Raw genomic sequence first — 22,657 nt, forward strand, 5'->3', positions numbered from 1 at the left:
TGGGTCACAAAGAGTTGGACACAACTGAGTGACTTTCACTTTCACATATATACATGTATATAACTGATTCCCTCACCTAAAACTGACACACACTATAAATCCACTATACTCCATTAAAAATTTTTAAATAAATGAACAGCAGTTATTATTAGAGATGTCAATTGTCTGATATCTCCACTTGGATCTCAAACTTATCATGTCTAAAAACTAACCCTTCACTCTCAAAATGTGTTTTCCCCAAACTTCTCTGTTTCAGTAAGTTGCAACTCCATTCTCTATGTCACTCAGGTCAGAATACTTGGAGTTGTCCTTGAAGCACTTTTCTTCCCTCTGATTCCATAGACCTGATCAGCAAATCCTAGCAGCTCTATCTCCAATATGTATTTATAATCCAACCACTTCTCACAACCTCCAGCTACCCCCTGGTCCAAGCTTCCCTGACCTGGATCACAGATCTAGCCTCCTAAGTAACCTCCAGCTTTCTCCCACTTCCTTCTTACAATCTGTTCTCTACAAAGCAGTCAGAGAAATCAGGTTATTTCATTCTTCTGCTCAAAACTCCCCATGGTTTCTCTTTTCTTTCAGAGTAAAAGCCCAAATCCTTAGCAGAGCCTCTAAGTCCCTCTGTGATATGACCCTCCCCACCTCTCTGCCCCCACCTTCCGTTGCTCTTTCCTCTCTAACCACACTGGCTTTCCTGCTGTTCCTAGGAAAGGATAAGCTCCTTTCCACATTCAGAGCTTTCCAACTTTCTCTTCCCCTGCCCAAGATGTACCTGCCCCCAGACCTTCCTGTATCCCGCTCTAGCACTTCATGCAAATGTCGTAGAGGCCGTCCCTGACCCCTTATCTGAAGTAGCAGCCCTCATCACAATCTCCTCTTTTCTGCTCTTCTATTTCTTCAAAATACTCATTACCACATGCCATCTTACTATTTATTAGATTTATTTTTCCACCAATACTTTCATGATAAAGTCCCTCAAGGAGGAAGAAAGTCTGTGTTCTAGGTATGAGGCAATGAGGCTCTAATTGGGAGGATGGCAGGGAGAATGGAAAAGAAGAGGTATTTGGAAGAGGCCTTATCTGAGAAGAGTCTATAAGACTCCACTGTTGATTATATGAATCAGAGAAACTAGCCAACGTGATTCTGAGCTTATTATTCTCACAGCAGTAATAACCTTAGAGATATAAAGGCATTGTATATAACAGGTGTTCTCTCTGAGATGCTAGAAATGCCCATTTTGATGAGTTATGTTTACAAAGATGTCTAAGCAAAAACTCATCAAGCTACACCCTTAAAGTCTGTGCATTTCACTTTATGTAAGTACTCAGGAAAAGTATACAGAGAAAATGATATATTAAAAAGTCAGAAAGTTAATTAATAAAAATATTCTTCTAAGTTTAATTAAATAAATAAAGTCCCTCAAGAGCAGTTTAGTTTGTTTCATTCATCTCAACTCATGAAGCAGGGTACATTTTATTTGATGACTAAAAGGAAAGATACGTAATGAATGCCTCACCATAAAAAATAGATCTGTGCAATGACATTTTATAAGTTCATCCTAAGTAAGGTTCTATAGAGAGACAATCAATTAAATGACTTGTTTCACTAATAAGAAAACTGAGGCCTAAAGACAAGGCCAAAGTCAGATGGTAAGTGTTAGAACCAGGGCTTGCTTAAGCAAGTTTTTCTGTGCCGAGCATCACGCACTTATCCCTAAAGCCCATGCTCTCTACCAAGTTTGGAACATGCTGTAGTCTCGACTCCACGAACAGTAGAAAATGTGTATCAGTTCAGTTATGGTTCAAACCAACTAAGAATTTTAAGAGAAAGGGGTGGGAGCGGGGTTCAGGATGGGGAACACATGTACACCCGTGGTGGATTCATGTCAATGTATGGCAAAACCACTACAATACTGTAAAGTAATTAGCCTCCAATTAAAATAAATAAATTTATATTTTTTAAAAAAAGGGAAAGGACTTTATATAATGTACAATTTACCTAAAATCTTTTACTTTGGTTTTAGAATAAATAAAACTATTGTAAGTGAATGAACAGCTAACAGTTGAGAGCCCAAGTCCCTAGCAAGGTGAAGTACTTCACAAGGATCAGTACAGGAAATCCTTACGACCACCACCTGAGGCACTACTATGATCCCCATTTTACAGGTGAAGACACGAGGGTCAGCGGAGGTTGTGTGCGTGCATGCTCAGTTATGTCTGACTCTTTGCAACATTCGAGAACTTTAAAAGCTGTGGTACATATACAAAATGGAGTATTACTCAGCCATTAAGAAGAATACATTTGAATCAGTTCTAACGAGGTGGATGAAACTGGAGCCTATTATACAAAGTGAAGTAAGCCAGAAAGAAAAACACCAATACAGTATACTAAGGCATATATATGGAATTTAGAAAGATGGTAACAATAACCCTGTATGCGAGATAGCAAAAGAGACACAGGTGTATAGAACAGTCTTTTGGACTCTGTGGGAGAGGGAGAGGGTGGGATGATTTGGGAGAATGGCATTGAAACATGTATAATATCATATAAGAAACGAATCACCAGTCCAGGTTCAATGCAGGATATAGGATGCTCAGGGCTGGTGCACTGGGATGACCCAGAGGGATGGTATGGGGAGGGAGGTGGGAGGGGGGTTCAGGATGGGGAACATGTGTATACCCGTGGTGGATTCATGTTGATGTATAGCAAAACTAATACAATATTGTAAAGTAATTAGCCTGCAATTAAAATAAATAAATTTATATTTTAAAAAAATGAAAGCTTGCACAGCTAGCAAGTGATGGGTCAGTACCTGAACTTGAGCAGTCAACCTACAGAGCCAATGTTCTGTTGAATCAAGAAAGCTGCAGAGGTAACATGTATGATGAAAGTTTTAAAAGGATTTATCTGCTCTGTAGATTCTTTTTATTTTATCCACTTTTCTGAAAATGGGACAGATACATATTATAAATCCCATTTTGAAATGTTTTATTACAAACTCAAACATCTTACACTCATTTGCAATATATATACATATTTCTCCTTTTAATTCACAATGCAAAATTGAAAAAAATATCCTTAGAGAAGTGATGAGTTTAGTCCTCAACAGATCTCAAGACATCAAATATTTTCACGAAAACCATAAAGAGACACTAAGTGTTTGTGCTCTCTTTTTCAGACATCCATTGATGTCAATAACTGTAATGATCTGAAATAAGCAAAGTAGTTATGGTATGCCTCAAGCGTTTCTCATGGAAGTGCCAAAGAACAATACTGAAGAGAAGAAATGCCAAAACAGGAGACATGCTGGTAAACGGGTCACAAAGTTGTCATGGGTCAAGAGGAGGCATTCTTTATGGCTCTTCTGGAACTTAGAATTCTAGAGATTACTGAAAATGCAGAAAAATGTAACTAAACTCCAGAGAAAATGGGACATCCCAGAGTCTAGGTGACATATAACACTTTCCAAAGAGTGTTGAGTAAGGCAACTATGTTATTTCAACTGCAATGACAAATTATATGCTTCAAGAAGCACTTACAGGACTTGCCCAGTGGTCCAATGGTAAAGAATCCACTTGCTAATGCAGGGACATGGGTTTGATCCCTGGTCCAGGAAGATCCCACACGCCACAGAGCAACTAAGCCCATAAGTCAGAGGTACTGAAACCTTGCGCCCAGAGCCCATGCTGCGCAACAAGAGAGGCCACCATGATGAAAAGCCTGGACACCACAGCTAGAGAAAGTTCATGCAGCAATGAGGACCCAGAGCAGCCAATATAAACAAAGAATTTTTTTTAAGAAGCACTTACATTATTTAAAACTCCTAAAAGGGGGAAAAATGATGTATTGGCAATACATCATTTAAGATAAGGGTTTTTTGTCTAACCTTTTATCTTAAATATTATTTAAATACATAATAGCCTAAATGTGATCCTATGAAACTTGGTGCATCATAGAGGAAGAGTGAGTTGGAGGAGAGAAAGAAATCCATGGGAAGGAATATTCTGGAACGAAAAAGTCAGTAAAGATTCCAGACATCCTCTTAAATTTGGCTCTAGAGTCCATAGCAGGAGCCAAGAAGAGAAGATGAGAGAAAAGAAAACGAAGCCCACCGTTTCGTTCTTTTAATTGCTCTCCACTGTGCTCCTCCTGGCTGGGAGAAAGGGGTGATCATGTTAAGCATTAGGGTTCCACATGTTTCCACTTCTTTAAGATAAAATCCAGAAGATACAAGAGTGTAGCATTTTTTTATAAGCTTAAACATTCAAGAGACAGACGTACAGGGGGAGGATTGATCTCACAGCCTCTTTTATCTGAGTTCATGAAGGAGGAAGTCATTCTATCTGCCCACCTGTGTCTGTGATTCTTCAGTAGCAGGAGGAAGTTGTACTTAAGTTTTGAACCTGAGGCTGAATAATACATCAGGTTCAAAGGAAAAACTTGCCATTTTCAGGATTTTATGTATAACTCTGAATTACAGTGTTTTCTGGTATGGTCTTCAAACTTAAAGCTTAGAGTTTGGGGTTTGGTTCAGTTTGATAGAAATAACATGGACTTGATGAAAACAGCTCTGTACCAGGAGTGTGGAGACCTGAGTTCCAGTCCTACATCTGTCATTGCTAGCTATACAAACAGGAGCAACAGTCTCTCAAATCACAATGAGGTGACTGGATTAGATGTTTATCTCTAAGGTCCCTTGCAGCTCTATGAATCTTCTACCAGTCTTTATTCAAGAGCAGGTGCCTAAAAGAATTATATGAGCCATAGACATGAGCCTCAAACATAATTTAAAGTTTCCTAGAAGCACATTAAAATTTTTAAACAGACTGCATTAATTTTGTTTTATTTGTAGTTAATGTGGAGATCAGTCCTGAGTGTTCTTTGGAAGGAATGACGCTAAAGCTGAAACTCCAGTACTTTGGCCACCTCATCTGAAGAACTGACTCATTGGAAAAGACTCTGATGCTGGGAGGGATTAGGGGCAGGAGGAGAAGGGGACGACAGAAGATGAGATGGCTGGATGGCATCACCAACTCGATGGACGTGAGTTTGAGTGAACTCTGGGAGTTGGTGATGGACAGGGAGGCCTGGCATGCTGTGATTCATGGGGTCGCAAAGAATCAGACACGACTGAGCGACTGAACTGAACTGAATGTGTTTTATTTACATATGTATTTAATCCAACAGGATCAAAATCATATTACTTCAATGTGTAATTGCTATTAAATAACATTAATGAGATATTTTACATTTTTCCTTTTTCTACTAAATCTTCAAAACTTGATACATATTTTATACTTGCATCATATCTTTATTTGGATTAGAGGTATTTCAAGTAGTCAATAATCAAGTTTAGAGGGCTTGAATTTTTCTTACCTTTAAGATATAGCTTACCTTCAAAGTGAGATTACATCTAAAGTAGAAAAACTATTCATTAAAACCTTAGGGTCAACATATTAAGGAGATGTTAGGGAAGAGATGATTAACAAAGTGATAAGACTTTTTATGGTAATTGCCAAATGGAAGGATACAGAAGGAAGCCGTGTCACGTGGAAATTCAAGGGTTGGACAGAAATGATGTATGCCACCTCCAGGCCTAGTCAATAAAATGTTTGCCCCTAATTCAGCACTGTCTCTTTTCTCTTATATACAGACATATGCAGTGTGTTTAGTTAAGGTCTCTGTGGTCGTAAGAATAGAGGAGTCACTAGATCAGGGGTTCCTAATCTGAGGTCTATGGATCTTTATGGGATCTTCGGATAGAATTCAGGAAGTCCAAAAGTGGAATGGGGGGAAATAACATCTTTACTTTTATTAACTTCCAACTCGAATTCATCATTTCCTTCAATTATGAATGTAGGCAAACCACAGCAGAATTTAACAGAGCTTGTAACCTCACCCTCACCAGAGATCACACATTCTTCCTGGCACATTTCATTAACTGCACATCGTACAATAGCACTTCATCAATGTGACAGTGGTTATCAGACCCTCACGGGACCTTATCATTGAATGCATTAATAAAGAAGCACATATATTATTATGTCACAGGTTTTTAATATATTTTGATATCTGCGTTTCAATAAAATTGGTTTCCCTTGTAACCCTATGTATTTTTTTTTAATTTAAAAATGTCACTATGAGAAGGAGGTCCACAGATTTCAACAGACTGCCAAAAGGCTCCATGGGACAATGCACTAAAGGGAGAGAGTCTGGGTCCTTGAATGACCCTAACTCCCTTCTCTATCCCACACTGAATCATATTGGATTGTGTAATGAGTGAGAAATAAATCATTATCATGTCAAGTCACTGATAATGTGAGGAGAACTCAGCAATTAGCCTACTGTAGTGTACAACTGAAACGTGGCTTCAGGCCAATGCCAGTTGGTTACAACTGCAACCAGATTCCATGCCCTGAAGAGACGGGCACTGGCAATGATGTGCTGGTAAACTGAGTCTCAAAAAAAAAAAAAGACCTACCATGGCTGATTTTCAACTACCGATACAATAGCATTGAACTCTGAATTAGAAGGGCTGCCCAGACTCAGGCTTGCAGCCAGTGTGAACTGACTCCTGGCCTGTCGTTGGAACTGCTCTCCCCATAACAGTTCCTAGAAAGGTGTCTTGCTATTGACATCCCCTGGCTGGAGGAGAAGAATGTATGCAGAATCTTGAGAATAATTGCTTGAAGGCTTCTATTTAAACCATCGAGTCTGACTTTTTCATAACGAATAAATAAAGCAGAATACCTTAGGTGCAGCAATTTGTACATTCCACAAGCTGTTGAAAAGAATCTAATTAGTACTAATTACAATACTAGAGTGTCCCAACAAATTATAATGCCATTGCTTCTGTAGAGGCATTGTGTTTAAACACTCTGAAACATTAATTAGTCTACAGAACAAATGTGTGAGATAGGTATTATTCAGCAGTGTCTGAAAGCCAATTATTTACGCTGGGAAAGCCTGATACTGTTTCTGACAGTAAAAGCAAATTGACAGTAGGACGGGGAAATCCCAGAATTATATGAACTTCATGTCTGAACTCCTTCTATTTCACTGAGCATTGCTGCTGTCCCCACATGAGAAACGGAGCACAGCCAGTTATCAGACCCAAAATGCACAGAGAATCCAGCCTCGGACTCCGCAAATCCTCAGGAGATTATCATGCTCGTTTTTCTAATTTAAAATCTTCCTTTATGAGTCTTTTGTGTCTTATTTTCCAAATGTTATTTTATAATGAAGAAGTTGTTTAAAAGTGCCATTTTATTAAAGTGACCTACTATGCCTACTTTCACTTATTTATAAATTCCCTATTATGTTTGCTAACATGCAGACAACTTTTACTTCCTGGATTAAGCTAGTTAAAATCTCATCTACTGAAAATATTCACTTCAAAATACAATCAAATCATTTAGAATTAAGCTATGGAATCAAGGGTTTAGTAAATGTTTCAATCTCATTTTAAAATAAGTAAGTTGGGCTTCCTTGGTGGCTTGGTGGTAGAAGCCACTGGCCAGTGAAGGAGACATGGGTTCAATCCCTGGTCCAGGAAGATCCCACTTGCTGAAGAGTAACTAAGCCCGTGTGCCATGATCACTGAGCCTGTGCTCTAGAGCCTGGGAGCCATTAACTACTGAGCCTAAGTACCACCACTGCTGAAGCCCAAGAGTCCTAGAGCCCCCGCTCTGCAGCCAGAGAAGACGCCACAATGAGAAGTCCGTGCACCATAGCCAGGGAGTAGCCTCCTATCACCACAACCAGAAGAAAGTCCACATAGCAATGAAGACCGAGCACAATCAAAAATAAGCAACTAAATAAAAATAAAACTATAAATGAATAAAGTGAATAACTCACTGTTCAAATCTTATCAAGCTGATGCTCCTTTTCATCAGAAAGGAGCTATGTGGACAAGAAAAAGCTATGTGGACCAGGACTGCAGTTTCTGGAAGAACATTTGATATTCTGTTGCTTATTCTCTGAGAAATTCACCTGCCTGTCAAAGAGTAGGCACTCAATACATGTTAGTGTTTAATGTTGCTGTTATCGTTATTATCACTCCTCAGGCCAGGAGTTATCATTTTTAGTTAAGAATTGATATCCCAATTGAATGCACAGGTCTTACTTATGCTCCAAAATTCTTAGCTGCTTTAAATCTAAATTGTTGCTGTTGGTTAGTCGCTCAGCCATGTCCAACTCTTTGCATCTCCCTAGACTGTAGCCTGCCAGGCTCCTCTGTCCATGAGATCTCCCAGGCAAAATTACTGGAGTGGGTTGCCACTTCCTTCTCCAAGGGATCTTCCCGAGCTAGGGATCAAACCCACAACTCCTGCATTGGCAGGCAGATTCTTTACCACTGAGTACATTTCAATTAATATTACTAATTTAATCCCTCTTTATAATGAAACAGTTGGAAATATTTATACTCCAGATATTCAATTCAGTCCCTCAATCATGTCCCACTCTTTGCGACCCCATGGACTGTAGCACACCAGGTTTCCCTGTCCATCACCAACTCCCAGAGCTTGCTCAAACTCATGTCCATCAAGTTGGTGATGTCATCCAACCATCTCATCCTCTGTCTGTCCCCTTCTCCTGCCTTCAATCTTTCCCAGCATCAGGATCTTTTCCAAGAGTCAGTTCTTCTCATCAAGCGGCCAAAGTATTGAAGCTTCAGCTTCAGTATCAGTCCTTCCAATGAATATTCAGAACCAGTTTCCTTTAGGATTGACTAGTGTGATCACTTACTCCAGATATTGTACAATATTATTAATGTTGTGAGTGAAATTTACCTTTATTCTAACTATGTCTGTTTTGTTTAGACCATTATTCAGGCTTCCCTGGTGGGTCTGCAGTAAAAGAATCCACCTGCAAGGCAGGAGACCCAGGAGATGCAGATTTGATCCCTGGGTCGGGAAGATCCCCTCGAGGAGGCAATGGCAACCCACTCCAGCATTCTTGCCTGGAGAATCCCACGGACAGAGGCTACAGTCATGGAGCTGCAAAGAATCGGACACAAATGAAGCAACTGAGCACAGACAAATTATTCAGACATACCTATCTAACTCACTCAGCATGACCTACGTAGGAAATAATCTTAAAAACAAGAATCTTCAATCCAAATTGGGAAAACTTCCGAATTCTTAAGCTAATCCTAGAAACTGTGAGTTGTCCTCTATGAACCCCCAAGGTAATGGTACAAGACTGACACTAACAATGGCCTTTTTGAAAGAACATCCACAGTTTCATTTCTCAGTCAATCCTGCTCATCTGTCCTGGCCCCAGACCAGCCCCATCTCAGCAATTCTTCATGAAGATCTGCTCCACTCTTCTCCCAAACCTACTGAGAATGTTGGTAGCAGGTAGTACAACTACATTCTCCAACAGCTGTTCCAACAGACCCAGAAATGCAGTATTGATATTGCTCTTTCCTAGAAACCTGGAGACAAGAATTATTTCTGTGTTCCATTTCTCTCCTCATTGTGTTCATATTTTTCTCTACTTTAGCACATGGAACATATTTACTAAAAAACTGTCTTAACACCATTGTCTGCTGATTTCATCATGTCTGTAATTCCTAAATCTGTTTCTATTGAAAAATTTTTTTTCCCTTTGAGTTATGATCTTTTCATGTTTTTTCATTTGCCTGGTAATTTTTTATCAGATGCTGGGTATTGTGAATTTTACATTGTTGAATATATATTTTACTGTATTCCTATCAGGAATATTGGACTTTGCTCAGGCATGCAGTTAAGTTACTTAGGATCAGTTTGATCCTTCTGAGGTTTGCTTTCACATTTTTTTTTAATTAGAGCAGATTCAGACCAGTGTTAGAGCTTAAAGTTAATTTCTGTTCACTACTAAAGACTTGCAGAAGGAAATGGCAACCCACTCCAGTATGTTTGCCTGGAGAATTCCCATGGGCAGAGGATCCTGGCGGGCTACAGTCTATGGGGGACATGACTAAGTGACTAACACACACACACACACACACACACACACACACACTACTGAGGACCCCAAACAATGCTCTATGATCTACAAGATCTTTCTCTTATATTTTGTTGCTGTTGTTGTTTTTCTAATGTCCTTCTATTTGGGATGATGGGGATGTAAACTACTTCTAGATCTGGATGACCTCCAGGAACTGTTTGACTCTATAAAATCAGATACATGTGATCGTCTGTTCTAGAAAATGGTCTTATATTACTTCTCTGCTAATTTTCTCTTCTGCATTTTCTTTGTTCTCTATTTCTGAGAACTTCAGAGTCAGACACTGAAATTTTTTAATTGACTCTTTAAGTTTTAAATATTTTTTAACATGGGGTCACAAAGAGTCAGACACGACTAAGAGACTGAACTGAACTGAACATTGCCTCTCCTATTTCCTATCTTTTGATCTTTTTGTTCTATTTTTGCAAGACTTTCTCAACTTTGTTTTCCAAAGCAACAACTGGATTTCTGAATTTCTTGATCATTAGATTTTTAATTTCCAAGAGATATTTCTTATTCTACTATCGCCATTTCTTGCATTGCCTTGCAACCTGAACTTGTTTTCCAAACTCAATACTTCTCGTATTTTTTAGGATATCCACTATAGTTTAAATATTTTTCTCCTTTCATTCATTTATTAAGCAAATATTTATTGGTAACAAACCATGTATCAGACACTGATCTCTCAAAACAAAGACCCTGCTCTCATGAAGGTGAAAGTCGGTGATAGGCAGGCATTAAAAAACTAGCAAACACATTTTATTAAAATGTTGGTTGGTAATGAGTGCTATGAGGACCCCCTCCACCAAACACTTTCTCACTTGCTCACTACACTCCACCCATGCCAGGCTTTCTTCAGTTTGTTCAAGTTTCTTTTTCTCCTTCCCTTTCTATACACTGTTTTCTATGCTCAAAATATTCTTCCTTATCCTGCTGAGCACTATATCTTCAGAGTATCTCATCTCCTTGCCCTACCATCAGTTTTCCAATCTCACTACACTTTCTATTCCATTCATAACATTTATCAAAACTTGTAATGTTGTTTACTTACCACATAATAGCCATTCATGCTTCTTCCTTGCCAAGTGAGCCTGATTTTGTTCAGGTGTCGCTATAGCCACAGGGTTCAGAGAAGATAGGGCCTGGCCCCAGCCAGGGGTGATTCTGGATTACTCTATCAAAATCATGATAGTTCCATACTATTGCCAGTGATGGCTTAGGAAAGAATGCGTGACCCAGTTCTGATCAGTGGGTCACATATCAAGGGACGTCTGCTATGGGAAGCTGGAGAAAGTTTGCTCTTATAAAGCGACTAAAAGAATAGATAGTCCTATTCTCAGCCTCTGGGACATTGATTTACTTAAGAATGTGGTATCTTTGACTACTCTAGTCATCTTTCAACAGTAGGAGTGCTATCCCACAGAGAGCAGAAAGACAAAAATAGCTGACTTTTGATGATATCACGGAGCCACTAAATTAGTCCTATCTTCATGCTTCTTTATGTTCCAATGAGCTCTACTTGAGAAATCTACCAGATAATGAGCTTCAAATACCAAACAGACATCAGCATAAGGAGTGATGAATTAAGTAACATTTACTTGGAAAACAAGAAGTAAATAAGAAAAAAGAATATAATGTAATGGTTATATGTTCTGACACAGCAAAATAATAAAATAAAATTGGAGAATTGTGATGGCACGTATAAAACTTTTGTTACTAATTCTTTTCAATTTATTTTTTAATTGGAGAAAAATTGCTTTACAATGTTGTATTTGTTTCTGCCATACAACAACGCAAATCAGCCATAATTATACATCTATCACCTCCCTCTTGTGCCTCCCTACTAATTCGTAAAACAGTTTGTTCAACAGTTTTCTGCAATCATAGTTGATGGTGGTAATAGTCACATTATTGTCTCATACAGTTGCATGTATTAAGTGGGATAATGTAGAATTTGAAGGTATTTAATTCCATTATCTATTGTGACTTTGAGAACCAAGAAAAAGGAGACAAAAATATAATGTAGGGAGATACAAATTTTTTTCATAGTTCTATTAAAATGGTCCAGAAACAACAGCCAACCTAGTTGGCCTCCATAGGCCCAAAAACTGTCTTCTTAAATACCGTTTTCCACTAAGAGAAATCAGGGATTCTTTTAGACATTGCCTATTGCAAGTATGGGATAGGAAATAAACATGATGAACCAAGAACATTTTGACCTACCAGAAGACAAGAAAGCTATCAAACACTAGGAAGGTAATTTCAAAAGGACTCAGGAGCCAACCTGAAAAGGCTTTCATTGCCAGTGATGGGAATTTTCAATGAGGATAAGAATTTTCAGTAAGAATAAGAATTACAACAAGCTCATGAGTTCATAATATTTTTCAAATTAATTAATAATCTTCAGAGGATGATAAGAAACCCAAAATTATTTTGAAAACTGTTAAATAAGATGAAAGGGTAAAGTTTTTTATTCTGCCTTTCCTATGTGAACTATCATATGAGGTCACCAAATAGTAAATAAGAAAAGTAGCACTACATAAAATTGGTCAAGCCAATAAATGAAAACAAAATTACATAATTAGAATATCACCATTCTTCAATCCCAGAGATATTAATGGGTCTCAGCAATGAGCATCAATAACTGCTAAGTGAAAATGAAAGTGACTCAGTCATGTTCGACTCTTTGCAACCCCGCGGACTATGCAGTCCATGGAATTCTCCAGGCCAGAATACTGCAGGGGGTAGCCTTTCCCTTCTCCAGGGGATCTTCCCAACCCAGGGATCAAACACAGGTCTCCCGCATTGCGGGTAGATTCTTTACCCGCTGAACCACAAGGGAAGTCCAAGAATACTGGAGTGGGTAGCCTTTCCCTTCTCCAGAGGATCTTCCCAACCCAAGAATCGAACCAGAGTCTCCTGCATTGCAGGCGGATTCTTTACCAGCTGAGTCTGCTAACATCACCATAAGAGACAGCCAAATGTTAGGCGCCTCCAAATGAAGAACACAGCACCACCTACAGCCTTGACAAAAGTATTAATTCTCAACCTGATCACATCTCAATATCCCTCTGTCAATTTGCGGAAAATATAGGAGAAATTAATGGAACGGCACCATGAACAATTTCCAGACTGCGGGAAAAGTACATGTCCAATAGTCCAGATCTGTCAATACATTATTTGCAAGTAAAAATTAGAGATGTAAGGGAAACCTGCAGATTAAAGTAAACTTCAGTTCAGTTCAGTTCAGCCACTCAGTCGTGTCTGACTCTCTGTGACCCCATGAATCGCAGCACACCAGGCCTCCCTGTCCATCACCATCTCGAGGAGTTCACTCAGGCTCACGTCCATTGAGCCCGTGATGCCATGATGCCATCCAGCCATCTCATCCTCTGTCGTCCCCTTCTCCTCCTGCCCCCAATCCCTCCCAGCATCAGAGTCTTTTCCAATGAGTCAACTCTTCGCATGAGGTGGCCAAAGTACTGGAGCTTCAGCTTTAGCATCATTCCTTCCAAAGAAATCCCAGGGTTGATCTCCTTCAGAATGGACTGGTTGGATCTCCTTGCAGTCCAAGGGACTCTCAAGAGTCTTCTCCCAACACCACAGTTCAAAAGCATCAATTCTTCGGCGCTCAGCCTTCTTCACAGTCCAACTCTCACATCCATACATGACCACAGGAGAGATTTTTATAATGGGCAAGACTAAACTATAGTGTTTAAAAATACATTGTTGGGTGATAAAACTACATGAAATGTCAGGAAGTCATTACTATACAATCTTGGATGACTAGTGTGGTCGTTTGTTATATTGGCAGCCCCTAAGGAATCACAACTCATGGTATTCATGACTTTGTGAAGTTCCTTCCTCTACATCTGAACTAGCCCTGAGATTTGCTTTAGCCAATAGAATATGGCAGAGTAATACTGTGCTGTTCCAAGGCTAAGCCATAAAAAGCTCTGGTCTTTGCTTTCTTGCAAACTGTGACCTAGCACTTAATTTTTTTAGTAAAGAAAAACTAGCTAGTTCTATTCAATTTTATTTGGCACTAGGGGCAGAATATATCCTTAGACCATAAAGGAGAATGATTCTCTGTTCCACAATTTGGAAACTTTTAAATAGTATTTTCAATCATGAGATCTATTCATTTGTCTCTCAGATGAGGTATGTAAATAATTTAAAAAAAAAAAATTTGTCTACCCTCCTGAAAAATCAACCTTGATTTTTCTTCTGTTGAAGGAACTGTGCTGTCAACAGTCAGCTGTCAATCCATGAGGCAGCTGTAATTAGGATGGAGAATCTGACCATGGAGAATGACTTCATTTTTTTTTTAAATTTGAAGATAATTGCTTTACAGAGTCACGTTGTATTGGTTTCTGCTGTACAACAACATGAATCAGTCATAACTATACATATATATCCCCTCACTCTGGAGCCTCCCTCCTCCCCACCCCATCCTGTCCCTCTAGGTCATCACAGAGCGCCAGGCTGGGCTCCCTGTGTTATACAGCAGCTTCCCACTAGCTATCTATTTTACATACTGACCTAGCATTTTAAAATTCAGGACCCTGCTGGTGAGACCAACAGCAGGGTTGAACAACAATCTCTGGGAGTAGTTGTTTTTTTTTTTTTTTTTTTTGAGATTACAGAGGGGAGGCTTCTGGGATGGCTACTGAAGCTCTTTCCATTTCTTAACCTGGGTGATGGCTACAGGATATTCACCTTATAATGATGTACTAAGCTATGCATTTGTTTACATGGTTTTGGAGCCTATGTTTTATTTTTAAATAAAAATGGTTTTAAGAAAAAGAAAAAAATCCCCATGGTTTGGCAGAGAGACCTTTACTCTTCTTCCAAAATTTCTTTGGACTGTGGACTTTTATTTATTTATTTATTTATTTTTAGACCATGGACTTTTTTAAAAGCACTCAAGGCTCCTAGTTTAAAACTTTGATTTATTCTAATCTATCCACAGCAACATCCAAACACATCAAGCAGAGAAATATAAACTTCTTTGGATCTTAGGTCTTACAATTTGTAAAACCGAATTAATTTCTTTCATACATAAATCTTTTCTTCACTCCTGTGAGAAAAAAACATATAGCGCAAAAAAAAAGAGGCACTTTTATAAACTGGCTTGCATTTTCTTACTGGCAGCAACTTGCTGGTCTCTTTTTAAAATGAGTTTTCCAGCTTCAAAGGAGAAAATGTGTATTATATTTGGGATTGTGTGTGTGTGTGTGTTTTAGTTTGGAACTGTTAGAATTTTAGGCCTTGTGTCACATTTTACTAAAGTGCTTTAAAACAGATTGTAGCAGATGAATTGCGCTCTTTTGTTCTCTTGTCTTCCTTTTCATTATTATCCTTACCTCTGATTTCATTTTCCATTTCACAAGGCAAATTGTTGTAGGTATCTTTTTTCTTAAAATGGTGTTAGCTAGCTTCACTGACAAAAGAAAATAAAATTTCTGGTTAAGGGATCAAATTTCACTGCCATACAGCACATAAAATATTCTGTAAAACTTTCACAGTCCATTTACTTTGATTGAATTAGAAACTACTGTCACAAATTGTGCTCCTGCTATTGTGCTTCTTACCTGGGAATCCAGTTCAGATAATAATCCCAAAGAATAACAGAGTAAAACCATAATCAGTTCAATAGTCCACAGCAAGATAAATAAATGAAAATCACTATGGTCATCATAGGAATTACTATTACAAAAAATAAATAAAATTTTAAAATCATTATCGTCATTCTAGGAGTTTCTATTACTAAAGCCCTCTTGAGGAAGAGGTTCTCTCGTAGCAAATGTCCACAGGAGAAAACTGTGTTTCATCAAGACCAGATCTTGATTTAGCATATGACTCTATGAATTCATCAAAGCGTGAATTGGGACTCAAGAGGCAAGACCACTCTTTCTTCCACAAGTACAGCAGAAAACAGTTTGTCTGAGCCAAGTGTCCTTATTTTTAATGAGATTTCTTAGATTAAGAAACTTAATTCACATTAAATTCTTAAAGTCTTGATTTCCATTCACAAAGACTAAAGGTAGCAGAAAGTAATCGTTGCCACCAGAAATTCCCAATCTGCAATAGTTTTCTTAATGCAAAACTCCTGCTAGCTTCATTCAGTTCAGTTGCTTCATTAGTAGATTGGTATTTTTAAAATTAAGATATAATTTAGATGTATATAATCAATACACATTTTTGCATTATTTATACTGGGTCCTCCCTTTGCTCCCATCCCTGCTATTTCCACCTGAGGCACTGCAATTCCTCACTTCTTAGGCAAACTCATTCATTTCTACAAATTAGGTCTGAGACAAATACTCATGCTATAATTCTTACCTACTTCCTACTCTATTTGGATTATTTTTTCTCACAGAGGATCTAGGAAGGTGCTATACTTAGAAAGAGTTTGACTGGGAATAACATCAATAGCACAGGGAACACTGGTTTAAGTAAGACAGAAGTTTCTCTCTCCCTTATTATGGTCCAGAGGTAAGTAGTCCAAGGCTGGTATGGAAGTTCTACTACATGAAATCCTCAGGACCTGGGCTCCTTTTGTCCACTTCACTTTGCATGAATTCCTTCTTAAAGAACACCCCATAGTCCAAGACGGCTTCTCCAGTCACGTTCACAATCTAGCCAGCAGCATGAAGGACAACAGAAAGAAAGGCACACCCTTTACTTTTAAGATCCCCCTTTCTGGGGATCACATACAACACTTCCTACCTACATCCCATTAGCCAGAACTCAGCTACATGACCCTATCTAGTTGTAAAGCAGACGCCAACTAGGTGTCTTTATTCTAGGAGTTCATGTGGTCAGCTAATACTTGGAGCTTCCATCATTTTAAAAAGCAAGAGAATATTATGTTAGGGGATAACTAGCAGTCTCTACCAGCCCAACTTGTATCTCTCATAACAAGAAGTACCCAAAAGTAGGGCAGGCAGTCAGTGAGGTTTGCTGGGCTCCAACTTCTCCTCTCTGAGGCTGCCTCGGCCTGGCACAGCTCCACGTGTCGCGCTCTGTCTTAAGCTAGCTCCCTTCCTGCTCCTCAAGACACAAACAGCAGTTCTAGGCATCATATTTCAGATGCAACAAAATCCAAAAGAAGAGGAGGAAGGATGTATCTCTTCCCTCTGTCCCCTTTTGAAAAGGGAAGAAAATTTTCTTAGAAGCAGCTGGCAAAGTTCCCTTCAAGTCTCAGTGGCCAGATTTCATCACAATCCCATGCTTTGTACACAGCTGACCCTTGAATATCATGGTGGTGGTGGGGGAATGGGTGTGAGAGGTGCCCACCCTCCACACAGTTGGCCCTCCGTATATGCATTCCTTGGTATCAGCAGTTCCTCCATACCTCTGGTTCCACATGCTCAGATTCAACCAACTGTGAATCACGGAGTACTGTAGCATTTACTATGGAAAACAAATCTTACCCATGAGTTCAAACCCGTGTTGTACAAGGGTCAACTGCAGTCACTGACAAGAAGACACAGAATGATAGGCAGGGACCCATCAGCACCCACCTCTCAGAAGCCATAAGTGGGGCTAACCTCTCTGAAACAGAGGGCTGCACAGAGATTCAGTACCCCAACAAAAGTGGGGTTCTGTTATTGAAGAGGAATGGGGAAAGGATGTTGGGGTGGCACCTAATGGTGTCTACCACATTCTGTATCCTAAAGTTCCATATAGTTGACCTTTGAACAACACAGGTTTGAACTCTGTGGGTCCACCTACTTTTTTCAATAGTAAATACTATAGCTCTACACGATCCACAGTTGACTGAATCTAGGGATGTGGATCCACGCTCAGTGAGGAACTGCAGTTATTAAGGACCTACTATAAGTTATATGCAGATTTTCAACAGCACAGAGGGTCTGCACCCTTAACCTTCATGTTGTTCAAGGGTCAGCTGTACTATTACTAGAGATAAACTGATCTCTAAGATCAGATCAGTTCTTATACCCATCTCCTACCAACAAATTACAAGTGAAGAAAAAGCAAATGTGTAGACTAGTAACTACAAATCTAGGTTGCATAGACCACAGACTTCCTAGTGTCCATTCATTCCAGACACTACAATCAGCGTGTATTTCCCATTTCAGCCAAGTTAGCCCTTATGGTATAAATAGGAGAAAATTTCCCTGAGAGAAATACATGTTGTTTTTAAGTTGAAACTCACTTCTTACTTTATAAGCATCAGATCCTTTATGAGCATTTCAGAAGAAGCCACTTTACAGGTTCAGTGTGGCTGACGACGCAATAATAAGTCAGTTTTCCTGACTATCTGCTGCTGCCAGGCCTGGAAGTGCCCTCCCCCACCAAGAACCCATGTAGCCTTCAGTTCTCAGCTACAGTACTGAATTTCCAGTGCCTTTCTGGCCCTCCACGGGACATATGTGGGAGAGTTTTCAAGTTTGTTTTCTTTTGATTCATTAACAATTCAACAGCAATTTTTTTAAGGAAACAAAATTATTGCCTTAACAGGAAAACACTGTTTTTGGAGTGGTAGTTCACTTTTAGGCATACCAAAAGTTTGAAAGGAAAAGAAAACAAGCCAGTAAAAGAAAAAAGTGCCCTAAAATGATCACTGATGCCTGCATTATATGAGCTTTCTTTTTCCTTAAAGAAAAACCCATTTAGGTCACTACTAAAAAGCATCTCTGAAGGCTAACAGATGATACCACCCATGTGATTACAAATTGATCTTAGTATTATTTATGAATAGCATCATTTTATCAAGAGACGTTACTCAAAGACTTATAGACACTATCCTCAAAATGTATTCTGTCCTTAAGAAACATGAGCCAATCAGTAATTTTCAAAACTAACATCTTTAGAGACAAAGTAACACCTTTAACACTTCTGACTTCCCTTTACCTAGAGATTGACTAAATCCTAAGAAATAAATTACTTTTGAAATATCTGTGTGACAGAGATCACTATTAACACAAAGTTTTGAGGCACACAAACGAAATGGCAGCTGTAAAATGATTTGCTGAAAAGCTAGTGCTGATTCAGAATCATCAGCCTACTAAAATACAGCTGCTCTCAACAGGTACAAGATTAAGTTCACAAAATTCACTGCAAATGTATTGACTAGTTATCCTCCATGCTGGCAAAGTTTATTAAGCTTGAAGGAAAGTTATTGTCTCAGCTACAGGAGCTTTCAAATCCATACTATTTCACTGGCAGCTACCTTATGAGAAACAGGTCATAAAATTGTGTTTAAACTTTACCGTCATATTTTCAATTGTTCTGCTTACAATTAAATCAAACCTTGAGAATATTTATGGGCTAAAGGATGGGCAAAGCAGTGAAGACAGGGTTATGGTTTTTTTTTTTCAGGGATCTGGGGCTTCAAAACTGTCAGGAAATCACAGCCTCATGACCTTCTTTTGCTCATGCACTAACAATTCACAACACCATGCATTTTTCCAGTGCTGTTTTCTCTTTTTGGCAAGACCAGTATTCTCGAATGAGGAGACTTCTCATTTTCTCTGGAGGTATTCTAACTTTAACTCTTCTCTTGCCTCCACCCCTACATATTTTGAAAGTGCCCTCCCAAACAAATAATGAGGAGATGTAAGAGAACAAACAAGACCAGAGGATGTAATGACCGTCACGCATCTGTTATAGTTTTAATATATTCAGAACACATTTATTACCAATCCTTCCTGTGCACAAGCTATCTCATATTTTTGTATGTGTAATAATTTGATTTCAGAATGAAAAAGGTAACACATCTTATCACATGAGTACAATGCTAGCATCAGCAACAATAACCGTGGTAACCATGAAGTCTTCTTCAAGCAAGTTAACCCCTCATATGGCTGGACTTCCAATGATTGCTATAGATGGCCATGCTACAACTTTATGTGTTTCTAAGCTTTTCAGTGAAATACGGTGTTATAAAATAAACGCCATAAACCTATTTTGCTAATAACTAAATGCAAGCCCCTTCTCACAATGTTCTATTACATTGTTCTTTCAGTCCCCTACACACTGATATCAACAATAAGCCTATAGCCAAATTTTAAGACTAAGGCACACTTAGTTTAGCTTTTTTTTTCTAATATAAATAAATCATCCATCTTTTCCCGCATGTTAAATAAACAGCAAAGGAATACTTGACCAAGTTTAGCTCCCTGACAGTATGGGCTGTTGGTGATCATCCACCTCGGAAAGCAGCAGAGCAGAAGTCTGGAAAATCAATTAAATTGCTCTCACGTGCCCTGATTTGATATCCGTTTTAAGCGGTTTTCAATGTTGTGGTAACTGCAAGCAAATACGGAATAAGCATACTAACTAAATCCTTCCCTCTTAGGAAATGGTTCAGGGGCCAGAAAGAGGTTATCAGAAAGAACTTAATTTTTTTTTAACAGAATTAGGATAAAACCTAGAGTATAATACTAGTTTAGCAGGTATTTCTAAAGCCAGAAAAACATAAATTCACGAGCTAACCAACTGTTAGGTAGTGGTGGTCGGCAAGGTTTGTGGGGGAGGGAAGAGAAAGAGGCCAATTTCACCCAGGAGATAAAGAGTCATGATTTCCTGCAGTTTCAGCTCAGTTTGGGTTTTATTTTCTTCTGCCTCACATTCTACTGTATCACTGTTTCCCTGAAAGTCGCTCAAGTGAGTTTCTCTCCGTCTACAACTTCAGTCACGGTTACACAACACGCGTGTTCCTCTTTCGCCTGCCCGCCCCCCTCGTCCCTCGCCCCTCGCCTCCCCTCCGGGAAGGGAACAACCTGGGAGGGGAATGACACTGGCTCGCTGCCTCTGATGAAACCATCCCGCAAGTGACATTATGAAGCTCAAGTGAAGCTGTGGCCGACGCTGCGTTTTGCAAAACCCGGCCAATATCACCAGGAGGGGAATTCAGCGCAAGAGGCCGGGAATCCCCAGGGAAATCTCTAGAAGCTAGGGGTATCCCCCCTGTTCTCTTTTCGGCAAGTTCACAAAGGGCTCAGAACTGTGTGCCACGCCAGGTACAGGGGGGCGAGGTGTTGCTGCGCGGGGGGCGGGGGTTGGGGTGTGCAGAACTGACACGGAAGACCGCAGTGTGGCGGAAACAAGGGGGGTGGTCCCCCTCTCCGCAGCCGGCACCTGCGTTTCCCAACCGTCCGGCGGCGCGTCCGAAGCATCCCGAGCCTATGCGCCCTGGACCCGCGCACCCCACCCCGACCTGGGCGCTGCGGCGAGCTGCCCTCCGGCGCTGGGACCCGCCTGGCTGGGGGGACCCGCCTGGCTGGGGAGGGGCTGTGCGCCCGGGTCATCCGCGCGCCCGCAGCTTTTGAGCCGGCCGTGGAGGGCGGGAGCGCGGCGGGTACTGCGCGAGTTACCCGCTCCCGGACCTGTGCCCGGGCGCCCAGCCTGGCCCCAGGCTCCGGGCGGACCCGTCGCGCTCCCGGGAAGCCCCGGGCGGGCGTACCTCGGATGTAGGCGCACTTGCTCTCGTCCAGCTGGCTGGAGGCCGAGCCGCCCATGGTGACGGTGCCGGAGGATGCGGAGCGCCGCGGCTGCCCGGGCGGGAAAGACGGACACTCCCGTCGGCGCCCGCTGCCAGCTCCTGGAAGTTGGTGCGACGGCGATCCGGGCTCTGCAATTAAAGGGCAAACTTCCTCCGAGAGGCGCGGCCTGCCGGGGCGCCTCCTCCGGGTCCGCGCCCTCTAAGGATCTGTGGGCCGGCCCGGAGCTGTCTTCCCGCCCTCGCTCCACTGGTGAGCTCGAAGGGATGTCGGGTCTGGAAGGACTTTTCTTCTCTTCGCTGGCTTCTTATTTTCACCTTGGGGTCAGAGGACAGTTTCCCTGGTGACCGGACACCTCTGAAGGTGGAACCTTCCTCCTCACCTCTCAGGAGGTGGAGGTCAAGGGCCCCTTGCTTTGCACGCCCTGCTCTTTGGTACCAGAAGCAACAGTTCTGGAGCATCACCCAAGAACTTGTTAGACATGCAAAATCTAGGAGGCAGCTAATTCAATTTAAAGGGTTTATATGGACGTATTTACAAAACAGAAGTAGAATCCCAAATGAAGTCAACAAACATAAGGTCACCAGGGGATAGGGGATGGATCCTTTCAGGGGATGGATCCAGGGGAGAATTCCATGGACTGTACAGTCCATGGGGCTGCAAAGAGTCAGACACAACTGAGCGACTTTCACTCACACACACACACACACACACACACACAGCAGATGGATGGGGGAGGGGGTTGGGAGATTGGCACTGACACACACACAGGACTATATACTTAAAAGGTAACTAACAAGAACCTACTGTATAGCACAGGGAACTCTACTCAGTGCTCTATATGAGAAAAGAATCTATAAACAATAGTGAATACATGTACCTGAAACTAACACAACATTGTAAATCAACTACATGGCCAATAAAAATTTTAAAAAAAGAAGTTGAGCCAAGGAGGGAGTGGAGGATGAAAGGAAAAAAGAGAGAAACTAAAAAAAAAAAAAATAGAGAGAACCTAAGTTTGGATCCTACAATAGGCTCACAGTCCAGCAACTTCTTGAGATTTGATCAAAATCTGCTGTTGGATCTTTAGATTCCCTTCCTTTCCTTGACAAACTAGAAATAGTTCATTAGAAAGGGCACTTGTTCTTTTCCCACAAGCACTGTTTAGCTTGGCAGCTCCTCCCAAA

General features: G+C 40.5%; 1 protein-coding gene across 1 annotated transcript in view; it reads right to left on the reverse strand.

Moving 5' to 3' along the window:
- NIBAN1 (niban apoptosis regulator 1) overlaps window positions 1-21,583 on the reverse strand; it is a 174,466-nt gene extending 152,883 nt beyond the window's left edge. The window contains exon 1 of the mRNA XM_015099360.3: window positions 21,434-21,583. Within this exon, the coding sequence (XP_014954846.2) occupies window positions 21,434-21,488 (55 nt within the window). The 5' untranslated portion in view covers window positions 21,489-21,583. The remainder of the gene's footprint in view (window positions 1-21,433) is intronic.
- Window positions 21,584-22,657: the final 1,074 nt, after the last annotated feature.

This window comes from Ovis aries, chromosome 12 (genome assembly GCF_016772045.2).
Source record: "Ovis aries strain OAR_USU_Benz2616 breed Rambouillet chromosome 12, ARS-UI_Ramb_v3.0, whole genome shotgun sequence".
NCBI lineage: Eukaryota > Metazoa > Chordata > Mammalia > Artiodactyla > Bovidae > Ovis > Ovis aries.